A 13,179-nucleotide genomic window follows, 5' to 3' on the forward strand; every position below is an offset into this window, starting at 1 on the left:
TGACTGACCATAAAATATCAAGCAGTGAACAACATGATAGAGAAAACCATAAACTTATGCATCTGTTCCTTATAACTGCACATCTATCTCTTGCTATTGTGCTTCCATTAGTTATGTGCATTCATAAAGCAACAAGATACACCTATGTAGTATAATTGTGCTTTTATCCATTATGTTCATTCACTTAACAAAACATTGCATCCATTCATTATATTAGCACATCTGTGTGAAATTCACTAGATATGTGCTTATCATAAGGAGAATTGTACATCTATCAAGTGGAATTGTACTTTTATTACTTTTGTGCATATACAAGTAGGTTCAACGCATTGGTATCAATAGGTTCATAGAAGCTTGACATTAGAACAATAGTAGGGTTGCATATATGCTTAGTGTAATTGTGCACATGTGTAGTCTTCATGCACATTCATTCCTCGAAGACTAAAAAATACATAAGGAATGCTTGAATGAAACTTACAAATCTAGTTTGGATAGAGGAGTGCTCAAAGCATATTTTTGGGCTAAAATCCTAGATCGGATCCCCTACCAACCCCATATGAAAGGTTCAATTCAAGAAAATCAACATATGATCTCAAAGAAGAATGCAACATTCAGAGATATACCATGAACTTATTACACGTACAAGGAATAAAGACAACCAATAAAATGATAAACATATTATTTCCCTACTCTTATAAGCTTTTCTTTAATTTATTATAATAGAGATCTTAAAAGGTAGAGAGAGGGAGTTATAGTTAGTTCTAGCCTACTTGTTGTCCTTGGAGTTTGAGGATGACATATATCTCTCTCCATGGTTTGTTGGTTCCACTAAATTTCTAGAATCCCTAGGTTCCCTCCTTCCTTCCAATGGTTCTTATTTTCCTCTTGTAGGATTTATTGCCAATAATATTTTATTCTCTTATTCTATTATTGGGAAAGATTTATTTATAGGAAGCCAAAGGTTGTGTCTGTTGGAGTCATCTTGCAAAGGTTTGATTAAATAAATCAAAACATAATTAATAATTTAATTTAAATTCCTAACCATTACTAGATTATCTAGATTGTAGAGAGGTCCTTATTCAAAGGATTCTCATGGCACAATGGTTAACTCTCTATAATCCTTTTCAAGAGGTCAAGGCTTCAATTCTAGAGACATTTTACTATATCATGGTTTCTATTAAATATGGGTTAAAATCCGCTTTCCATTTTATGTTTCATGAAGAGCTACATGGGTGTGTTGGTTGAGGGTGAGATTAAAAGGTGGATGCTTCGAAGTTCAGATCTTTAAAAAATTTTAATGCCTTTTATTCATCTTCTTTATTTACTCTTTCACTTTTAGTTATTAAGAGATTGCAATATAATCATGTAATGAATTACATCCAACCAACAACATACATGTGCGCATGCACACATGCACACACACGCACATACACACGCGACACAAACACACACATTGAGGATACCAATACAACTAAAATCACAATAAAGCTACAAGTAAAAAATATTTAAACCAAATGAGAATAAAAAATCCTCAAGTTCCAAATTGGGTTGCTGAAGAGGAGAAAAAGGTTATCACCAAAAACTAAATTCCTTTCCAAAATGCTCATTAGGACTAATTGCTAACATATGCATATCTACTAGGAATGGTCTACTTTTTTTAATTTATAATTGAGCATACTTGTCCTAAGACTTACTACACATATAGTCTTATGGCTATTAAGTAATAGGACATTTCCTTCCTTAATAACACTTTGGAGATACAAATCTATGAAGTTCCTTTAAATTGAAATGCATGGGTTCACCAATAATTTAATCATTTTAATCTTAGGAGGAAAGTGAAAAATTCACTATCAAATATTTCCTTTCAATTTAAAGATGATTAAAGGAGATTCTTTTATAGGAATCAAATCATATCATATCATTTTACAAGAATCTTAAGTTCCTAAACTCTTAGGGAGAGAATTCAAGTTTCTAACTTTGCAACACTTACGACATTGAATAAGGGATTACTAGGAAAGTCTTGTTTTCTTCCCAAAAGAATTCCTAACTTGACAAATCATAACAACCAGATGAAATAACTATATTTCCCAACCATGAAGTTAATTTAATATTTATAGGAGGGATAGAGTAAAATAAAAGTCTCAAATTTTCATGGAAAATATTCAAATAACATAATAGGGTTAGGGTTAGATATTACTATAGCTTACCAAGCCATTGTTCTCAATGATACATAGATGTGTTCTACGAGTACATGTAATTTATAGCAATATCATACAATAAATAAGCTTTAGAATATAACTACACATTTAGTGAAGTGGAAACATTAGTAAATGATGTAAGACAATTGACTTATTAGGAAACAAGTGCTTAAAACAAATACCTCTGTTAAGTGTTCTAACAACACATTAAGGGAGAACTCAAAACATGAATAGGCCACTATGAGTCCCAATGTGCAAATGTAGGGCTCTTATACCAAATGCAATGCCACACCAAGGAACCCAAAAGGATAATACAAATAGATACAAAGTTTTCTTAATAATCTTTAATTTCAAAGTAACTTTTTCATGATAATTACACTTAATCATAGATGCAAAAGTCCTAACAGGTTCCCTTAAATAATATTCCTTATTTTCTATTAAAATGATCATTCTTATCACAAGTTAAATTATTTATTAATGTTATGTCTACTCATGATTTGATACATTATCCATCCAAACATTCAATTTCAAGAAAGGAACTAATGCCCTGATCTTTACAATCAACTATATCCACCTAACATGCAAATGAAGATCCATGAACTAGATTTAAACCATTAACTACACATGTGAACCCAATCATAGATTGTTTAGTTGCTAACATTAAGAAGAGTATATAGTTTCTTTATGCATTGATCTCAATACAAGAAATATATAATGTCATCACAATATGTCCACATATCCCTTTATTCATCATAGAGATACCCTTTCCTTATACATTCATGTCTTTTGATTCCATCAATAAGATTCCTTCTATAATATATACACTTTATATTTTTTCAATATATCAAGAATGATAAAGTGGAACATCTTTGAGAATATCATAAGCATCTTCAAAAGCACCATAGAGCTCCTAGACTGGACCACGTGCAAGCCTCTTAAGTTTTACCACCCAACTGTATGGAACCATAAGGAACCACTTCACCAAGCTAGGAGCCAAAACCATGATCCACCTAGGCTTTAAGGTAGTATGAAGCTTATACCCAAATCAATTACAAGGTAACATAAGGCCACACAAAATCATAAAGCCCAAAATGAAGTCACAAAGAAAATGAACAACCAGAGGCATAAGCAAAGTGAGGGGTTAAATCGCAGCTAGGTGAGTTTCATCATACCATCCCACAATGTTGGGATCATTAAGTTGAGCGAAGTACAATCCTACCACATAGAACATCATTTCCTCGAGTACTCCAATGGGATATGCATGGCCTAGTAATTTTGGGATCCTTCCCTTGAGTTAGGGACCAGGATTTGCACAAAATGTCCCCTCTTTGAGAACTACAACAATACTCCATCTTAATCTTGATTAATGTGTAAAACCCATACCTAACCCATTCATTTGACTATGTTATCACTTGTTATCCAACTCACTTATAGAGCTATTCTACATAGGGCATGAGTCTCTATGCATATGATCCTCCAGCAACCACTTTTGGAGCTCAATACCTATGGTGAGCCACTCGCCTAGGGTTTCCTACCCTACTCCAAAACTAGTACAACATGCCATACAAAATAAGCACAATTTAATGTCTCTTATAAAAACCATGTACCTAAAAAGGCAACAGAATCCACACCAACAGAGGCGACTGACCATAATGTATCAAGCAGTGAACAACATGATAGAGAAAACCATAAACTTGAGCATCTATTCCTTATAACTAAGCATATATCTCTTACTTCTATGCTTCCATTAGTTTTGGGCATTCATAAAGTAGTAAGACACATCTATGCATTATAATTGCCCTTTTATCCATTTTGTGCTTGCACTTAACAAAACAACACATCCATCCATTATATTGGCGCATCTGTGTGAAATTCACCAAATCTGAGCCTATGAAAAGCATAATTGTGCATCTGTAAGGAGAATTGTGCTTTTATTTATTTTGTACATATACTAGGAGGTTTGACATGTTGGTATCAATATGTTGACATAATCCTGACATCAAAACATTTGTAGGGTTGCGCATATGCTTAGTGTAGCTGTGCATATGTGCAATCTTCCTGCGCATTCATTCCAGAAGACTGAAAAATACATAAGAAATGCTTGAACAAAACTTTCAAATCTGGTTTGGATAGATGAGTGCTCATGGCATATTTGTGGGCTAAAATCCTAGGCCAAATCCCCTACCAAGCCTATATCAGAGGTTCAATTCAAGGAAACCAACATATGATCTCAAAGAAGAAAGAAACATTTAGAGATATACCATGAACTCATTACACACACAAGGAATAAAGACAAGCAACTAGATGATAAACATATTATTTCCCTAGTCTAATAAGCTTTTCTTTAATTTATTATAATGGAGATCTTCAAAGGCAGAGAGAGAAAGCTATGGATAGTTCTGGCCTACTTGTTTTCCTTGGAATTTGAGGATGACCAAGCTCTATCTATGGTCTGCTAGTTCCACTAAATTTCTAGAACACCTAGGTTCCCTCCTTCCTTTCAATGGTTCTTATTTTCTTCTTGCAAGATTTATTTCAAATAATATTTTACTCTGTTATCTTTCTTTCTCCCTCCCTTAGTTGCATCTACTGGAGTTGGATTGCTAATGTTTGATTAAATAAATCAAACCTTAATTAAATTTTACTTATTTATTTAAATTCCTAACCATTTCTAGGTTATGGAGATTGTAAAGAGGTCCTTATTCAAAGGATTCTCATGATACAATGGTTAAGTCTCTACGATCCTCCTCAAGAGATCAAGGGTTCAATTCTAGAGACCTTTAACTATATAATAGTTTTAATAAAATATGGGTTAAAATCCACTTTTCATTTTATGCTTCATGATGAGCTACATGGGTGGGTTGGTTGAGGGTGACATCGAAAGGTGAACGGTTTAGAGTTTGAATCTTTAAATATTTTAATTCATCTTCTTTATTTACTCTTTCACTTTTAGTTATTAAGAGATTGCAACATAATCGTGCAAGAAAATATGTCCAACCAACAACATGCACACATATACATAAATCCATGTGCGTACACACACACACAAACAAACACACACACACACACACACACACACACACACACACACACACACACACACACACACACACACACACACACACACACACACACAATTGAGCATAAATGTGTGCACCCATATATCGAGGTAACATTATATATTAAGGCTACCAATACAACTAAAATCACGATAAAGGTATAAGTAAAACATCATCAAACCAAACGAGAATAAAAATTCCCAAGTTCCCAAACTAGGTAGCTGACCACCCCCACAAGTGGGACTTCTAGGTTCAAGGTGCCTAAATGGACCATGATTCCATCTATGCATCAATAGATATTTTTGAGGCTCTTAGTACCTATTCTTGCACACCCCTACATCACTTACCAACATAACATGCATATAAAAACATATCAACAGTAAATCTAGGTGTTAGATGGATTAGTAGGGTTAGAAATCTTTACTTCATAATCCATATTTGAAAACATATGAAATGTAGCATAGGAATTGTAAAACATGTGATGTAAAGTATCATCTAACCTCCTCCCATAACCATAATGTATAAGAATCTAATATCACAAAATATATCTTAAATCATGTCTCTAGGGTGGCGTTACATGCAACATGTTTTCTTGAAACCCCCGGATTATGTTTGACACCATGATTGTTCTAAATTTCATTATGTTATTCAAAGATTAAGATGATTGTCGTAATGAAAAATTCTTTTGATGTTATTTCCTTGCATTATTGTTTGCAAGAAGTAAGTGATCTCTATCATTTCAAAGGCCTAGACCATTCGCTACAAGTTATGTGACATATTTTCTTGAAATCCTCAGACTATGTTTGATACCATGATCATTCTAAATTTCATTACATTATTCCAAGATTAAGATGATTTTTGTAGTATATACAACACCTCTTTTAGGAATAACCTTTTAGCTTTATTGCATTTACCATTTTGATGAGAAGACCTATTTGATTTTAGTTATATATTGCAAGATTCATCAAGACGTTCTATGTCATGGGATTAAAGTTTATAGATTTAGTGAAAATTATAGGATTGATTTTGATTTGGAGTGATTTTGACAATATTTGTGTAAAAATATTCTTCCATCAAGTCTCATATTATTTTGTGATAGTTTATCAAGGAGTAGATTTTCTAATTTCAAGGACCATGTGCCTATGAGATTAGAATTTCCATTAAATACTCTGTTATCTGCCTTATTTGATTACCTGTATATTTTCCACTTTTTTAACTCCTCATCATTGTATAAGTTTTTTAAAGGAAGGGCTATGAAATTAGCACAAAATAAAAAGATATTAGAGCATTCCATATAGAAATTTCAAATAATGATGGTGTATATTATACACATCATATAGCTCTATAGAAGCCTTAAAAGTGTGTGTGTGTGTGTGTGTGTGTTGTTGAAGACTTGTTTTGTCATAGTCATGAAAACTTCTCAAGTCAATTGGTTGTACATCATTGTTCCAAAAGTCTAAATATTGTAAGTGATTATAATCTGATGAGCTTCCTCTATCGAAGTTACAACTTTTCTTCCTACAAACCATTAGATATTTTTTATTTATATATTCTTCGTGGTAATCAAATTTGATAAATTGGGCTTCTAATTCAACTAAAGTAATATATCCTCAAAAATTCCTTGTTTAGAAATCACAAATTTAGTTTTTGGTGGTTTTAGGTATGATAGAATGCACAACCAACTCTTAGGGATACTCGCCCATTAGATGTTGGGTAAGTATAAAAGTGAACAATTTTTCCCCACACTTATTCCCATAATATTCATTTTGATGATTAATGCATTATTTATTATCTTGGAATTAACATTATTAGATTTCCACAATCCATTTGTCATGAAATTTTGGTTCTAGATTTGATTGTCTATATTTTTTAGCATCAACATTTTGGATCACACCCCTTGATCTTGATGACAGATCATGGAGTGTGATCCTAATCTTTGATGCTACAAAAATATACACAATTGAATCTAGAAGAAATTTTTTGTATCTTGGAATTGTAGTTAGTGTACAAATGCATAATTGAAATCAGATGGCAACATATAAAGATGGTTAAACCTAGAGCATTTATTGGGAAGCTAATAGTTTAGAGCTTGTATGCTCTACCCTTTTATTTACCTACACGAGAATACGATGGCATAATAATCATGGGGTATATTACCATCACATCCTTGGACTATCATTATTCATATCATGCAATGTTTGGTGGGCTTGATTCTAGTGATATATTATATAGATCCATTACATATAGTAATGTGGTACTATTAAGTATTGTATTGTGTGTTTTCATATGGACAGTGCATTTTTTTCATATTGACTACTAAATGAGCAATGAGAACAATAAAAAAAATAGTGCTCTTACATTATTTTGTACTACTAATTTATGTCCCTAATATGTGGTTGCGTGTAGCACCAATATTGGAACTCTTTTATAGTTCTAATATCATTGTTAAAAACAATGACATCAATGAGTTCATTATATTGTCATTGTGTGATCCTACAACTATATTCTATATGTCTATAGAAGCATTCTTTATTTCTAAATTTGTGTCACATTAGTATTACAAAGCATTGTAACATTGAGTTTCATGCAATTACTTTGTTCTTGATTGTTGATTTTAACATTTTTTTATATTGTGTTTCTAAACATGTTCATGAATATAGCACCATCAGCTACATCTATGCACCTCATCTAATGCAAGTGCTAGTACTAATCTCTTACAAGATGGGTTTGTGTGGTGTGTGTTTAATAAATTTAGTGCACATAGATATGTCATTTCCTTTAGCTCAATATTTAATAGAAATTCATCAACCATTGGTCCTTCAAAGGAATGTGGCTTCCTTCTCAAAGTTTCAACATTCCGGTACACAATTACCAATATTATCATAAAAGCAATACATCTTTACCATGCTTACATTGAGATCAATGCACTTCCAATGACAAATTTTACAAAGGTGACCTTTACTTGTAAAAAATTAATAACACAATCATATACTTTGTTTAGACAACAACTTACCTTTTAAAGGGTTTCAATATCAAATCATTGCGAGATATAATCCAAGAAAAACATATGTTCATTTATACTTTGTATATATTAAGATCGTTTACATATTGGGTGCTCCTTAAGAGCAACAATTACAACTTATTCAAGCTCCTTTCCAGCACTCATACTAGAAACAACAATTGGAAGACCAAGAGTCACAACTTAGAATTCCACAAAGATGTTTCTCTTGGGATTTGAACCAGGGTGTCCACAATGAGAACTCATTGCTTCAACCAACCAAGCTAAACTCCTTGGACTTTATACTTTGTATATACATAAAAAAAAGGTTAAAAAATATGTACAATCACTTATCCTCGGGGGAGGGTAAAAGGGGAAAAGCTTTTGTATGGCAAGGAATATAATTTTTAATATGTACTTTTTCCAATGGAGTCCTATCGATGTCATGTGGTTTTACATCTCAAAAGTTGTTGTTTTGGGTAGCTTACCTTCTTCAAAATTAGCAGTTGCATGACAAGTTTTATACATTAAAAATTTGTAAGAGGCCTTCCAATTCTCATAATCAGACATTGCATTCACCCTCAATTTATTGCCCCTTTTCAACCAAGAAAAGTCTAAACTGCTATTTGTTCGAACTAGACGCACTTCTAGAAAATCTCCACCATCAATACTTGAGATTTGATGATTCACAAGACATTGACGTGAGCTCTCATCCCTTTGAATCGTGTAGCTCAACCTGTAAGTAGGTAGGTTTGCCCCACAATCCTTGTGGATTTGGCCAGAGGAGAGTAGACATGCAATATATCCTGCACAATATTCTTTGCTCTCATCCGCACAATAATCTATACACTTGTTTTCATAACCATTCTTTCCAATTGCTTCGCCAAATAACCAATTTGCAATGGAGTCCAAGTCATCCATAAAACAACTTTTGTTGAAGGAACAAACCTGAAAATTAAAAAAGCCCACATGTAAATTGTGTTAATTCTACTTTTAAACATACATGGAACTATCAATGATACAATCTAACTTTTAAACTTGCTTAAATGGATCATCTAACACTACACTAGCTCTCCTAATAGAATCCACCTATCAATTTAATACCTAAATAAGTCAAAAGCTCACGATGTATTGTTTAAACCGGATCCAAAATGACTTCTAGATTTAAACAACCCACTCAAATTTCGACTTGTTTGAATAACTTGACTGAATTTGAACTAATTTCGTATTCTCTCCAATTAAATCTTTCAAATAAACCAAAATAATCTAAAATCTAGTTTGCGAGGAAATCCTACCTTGAAGGAGTCATATAATCTTTGCAACTGAGCTGATGAGACCCCGGGCCCTCCAAAGTAAATGGACTCGAGTGCTGTGAGACCAGACAAGGAGTTTACCAGGGTCTCACATGAGAAACTGTTGCAGCCCACCAGATTGAGTGAGCTCAACTGCTGTAACGATTGGAGGCCATGGAAGTGGGTGACGTGGCAGGAATTACGGAGGTTCAATGTCATCAGACGTGGCAGTCCTGGAAGGCAGGAGAACGTGTGCAAACTCGTACAGTTGCGAGCAAATAGCATTTTCAGCGATGAAGGCAGCGCCGACAGTTCGGAAAGCTCACTGCAGTCGTCCAGATGAAGCTCCTCAAGTTGCATAAGATTTTCAAAGCCGCCAGGGAGATGGTGGATTCTGTTACCTTCTAGATGTAACACTACCAGTGTACACAATTCGGATATTCCTGCAGAGATTCCACTGTCAGACAGACGGCAATGGCTGACATCCAGATAAACCAAGCTTTTCAGGCCTCCAAAGTTGTTGGGGAGCTTTGTAAGCTTAGAATTGTGGTGAATTTCTAGTCTTTCTAGTCGAGTCAAGTTGCCAAAGCTAGCCGGAAATTCGCACAGATGTTGGCAGGATGAGAGATACAGCTCCTCCAGATTTAGAAGCCCCCCAAAATCTTGAGGCAGAGAAGAAACAGAGCATCCCTCCATGTCGAGAAAAGCTAAAGTTTTGAGGCCACCAAAGCCGTTGGGTAGCTCAGTGAGCTTAGAATTGTGGCGAATTTCTAGTTTTTGTAGCCGACCCAAGTTCCCAAAAGTGGTGGGAAGTTTAGAGAGATTTCGACAGCATGAGAGATTCAGCTCCTGCAAATTTATAAGATCCCCAAAATCCTGAGGCAATGAAGAAACAGAGCATCCTTCCATGTCCAGAGAAACTAAGCTGCTCCAGCTTCCAATGGTGTCAGGCAGTCTGGTCAGTGAATGGCAGTGGTGCAAATCCAACTTTTGCAACGCTGAATGCCGTAGTGTGCGAGGAAGGCTCTGCAGGAATCTGCATCCCCTCAAGATGAGAACTTTCAGTTTCGGAAGCATCATCTGTTCAGATATCATGACATCCACAAGTTTATGAGAAATTAAACTGTGTTTGATTACAGAACTTGAAGGAAGCTATGTGTACTACTTACATCTGGGTTTTCTTCTGTTTCATCCCACAGATGCATGATCTGGCTGTCGATCACTTCCAGAATAACAAGGTCTTCCAAGTTCATTCCTTGGGGCAGCCGATTTGATGAATATCTTGTCAATCTGAGCCATTTCAAGTCCTCCAAGGAAGATTCCTGAGAAAAGTGTCCTTCAATGGCAACATCTGTGAGCCAGAGCAGCCGCAAGTTGTACAATGACTGGAGCATTTCTGCCCTCAGTGTCATATGCTTCTTGGGTTTATTCGAAAGATAAAGAACATGCATGGCCTTTTCCTGGGATTACAGTGGAATACACAAGTGTTCTTCAGTTCCTTAGTTAGATTTCTAGCTAATTTTTAAGATTGAAACAAAAAATAGCCCATTGAAACATATTAAAAGCATTGTAATGTTCAAAGAGAATTCCATACCCTGAGTCGGCATAAGACATCGGGCACATCTTCCTGGTCGAATAGTCTTGTGGGTTCAGGGGTCTCTTCTGCAATGCTTCTTCCCACATCTCGGAGGCAGCGATGCATCAGCAATTCATTATTAGGTCCCAATTCTACGAGGGACTTTTGCAAGAGATTTCTAAGACATGCATGACGACAGCAAAGAACCTCTGCCCAAAACATCATAGCTATTTCTTTCTTCTTCCATGTCAGAAAACAAGCAATATCTTGAAACATTTCCTTTTCATGGCGGTCAAGAGCATCATAGGAGATTCGAAGTTTCTTTTGCATGCTAGGCTCGCACGTTAACTTACCCACTATTTCCTTCCATACATTTTTATCCCCTTCACCATACAAAAGTTTCCCAAAGATTTGAAGGGCGAGTGGAAGGCCTTCACAGGCAGCAACGATATCATTGCATAGTGTTTCCAGTTCTTGATCTGGACGGTATGAATTGGGAAATGCATGGAACTTAAACAGCCGCAATGCATGTTGGCGATGAAGACCGCTTAGCTTGTACACTTTATCAACTTTACCCACTTTCAGAATTTGTTCATTCTGTGTTGTAATGATGAGATGGCTGCCTGCCCCAAACTGACTGAAATTTCCTCCAAGAGCATCAAGCTGTTGTGGAGTTTGAATGTCATCGAGGAGGAGGAGAACTCTCTTACCCCTGAGACATTCTTGTAACCGATACTTTCCCTGATCAACATAACCCACTTCACCTCTCAAACGTGAGACATCTTTGAGCATCTGGGTTTGCACATTTACGAGCCCATCCGCCTCTTCACATCTTTCTCCCACACTCAGAACACAGGCAAATCTTTCAAACCCTGAGAAGAGTTCTTTGCAAATAACTTTGGCTAGGGTAGTTTTACCAATCCCACTCATGCCATGTATGCCCAATTTCACAATCTTCTGCTGATAATCAGCTGCTGTCTTTAACAATCCCTTGACATGCTCCACAGATCTGTCCAAACCAAAACAGACTGGAACATCCAAACCATTCAGGGGACTGTTGGAATGTAAGATTTTCCCAATTTTGTCCACAATATCTTGAATCAAATGGTTGTCACTGAAAAAATGCGAGCTATTTATTAATGAGGTACTTAATTTATACGGCAACTATAAAGGGAAAAGAGCAAATAAACACTGAGGCAGAGGATTACCCGGAATAATCACTGGAACACAAACCAGGTATGTTAGCAACAGTATGTAATGCACCTTTGAATTCAAGAATTCGCTCGTTTTCATGCCTCTTGAGGTCCTTTGCATATGTACTTCCATCTATACAGTGAAGATCCAGAGGGGAAACGCCATAAAACACAGGACAGATTGTAACCCCAGATTGAACCATAATGGACACTTCCCTCAAGCACCATTTCGACTCGGCAAACTTTTTGGAGAAAATAGGAACGCAGATTCTACTTTCTGTGATCCCTCGCCTCAAACCAGTAGAGATAAGGTCGCCCTTTTCTAAGCTTTCTTGGTCTAAGAATGGCCAAAGTCGTTCTCGACCAAGAGCAGCATACAGTGATTTCGCAAAACCTTGGCGGGTGTCAGGGCCGCGAAAACTCAAGAAAACATCGAACATTTTGTCGACTGATGGCTCCGGTGAAGAACAAGGCCTAGAGAAAGACATTTCTGACTACAATTTTTCAAATGATGAAAGCCCAAATTTTTCTCAAAAGGAATTTGAGCTTGTGATACATGCGTGCCTGCAATTCTTCAATTGATGAAAGCCCAAAATTTCTTAAAAGAATTTGCTTTTGTACAACATTTGTGCCTGCAAATTTTCAAATAATGAAAGCCCAAATTTTTCTCAAAGAAAAGTTTGAGCTTGTATCACATGGCGTACCCTCTTTTGCTGATCGGAATCTATGCAATCCATTGTTTTCTGCAACTTTTGCCAACAGATTCTGTATACAACCACAGGTTCTACGATTGCATTATCGTATGTGTTTTGCCCGACAAGGATTTCTCAGGGAAGATACAGTGAGTAAATGTGTTTCATCTT

The 13,179-nt window shown here is 35.6% G+C and overlaps 1 protein-coding gene across 2 annotated transcripts; it reads right to left on the reverse strand.

Moving 5' to 3' along the window:
- Positions 1–8,307: 8,307 nt before the first annotated feature.
- On the reverse strand, positions 8,308–13,179 carry LOC149566806 (TMV resistance protein N-like). 2 transcript variants are annotated; one of them, XM_089820131.1, is made up of 5 exons: positions 12,332–13,179; positions 11,142–12,237; positions 10,717–11,007; positions 9,551–10,627; positions 8,308–9,203 (listed from the first exon to the last, which is right to left on the reverse strand). In XM_089820131.1, exons 1-5 carry the CDS (start codon positions 12,802–12,804, stop codon positions 8,709–8,711), a joined length of 3,432 nt encoding a protein of 1,143 aa, XP_089676257.1. In that variant the 5' UTR covers positions 12,805–13,179; the 3' UTR covers positions 8,308–8,708. The 2 variants fall into 2 exon arrangements, with proteins under 2 accessions (XP_089676257.1, XP_089676258.1); XM_089820132.1 differs by having other exon boundaries at positions 11,142–12,151; positions 12,332–12,586.

Source organism: Cupressus sempervirens, chromosome 3 (genome assembly GCF_028749045.1).
Source record: "Cupressus sempervirens isolate cs-2001-9-10 chromosome 3, ASM2874904v1, whole genome shotgun sequence".
NCBI lineage: Eukaryota > Viridiplantae > Streptophyta > Pinopsida > Cupressales > Cupressaceae > Cupressus > Cupressus sempervirens.

What these genes read in the sequence shown, in the direction of transcription:
- LOC149566806 (XM_089820131.1), bottom strand. Translation starts at nt 12,804, where the DNA reads ATGTCTTTCTCTAGGCCTTGTTCTTCACCGGAGCCATCAGTCGACAAA. An exon ending in ATGTCTTATGCCGACTCAGG is followed by an intron (nt 11,008 to 11,141) that starts GTATGGAATTCT and finishes CTGTAATCCCAG; the next exon opens with GAAAAGGCCATGCATGTTCT. An exon ending in AAACAGAAGAAAACCCAGAT is followed by an intron (nt 10,628 to 10,716) that starts GTAAGTAGTACA and finishes ATATCTGAACAG; the next exon opens with ATGATGCTTCCGAAACTGAA.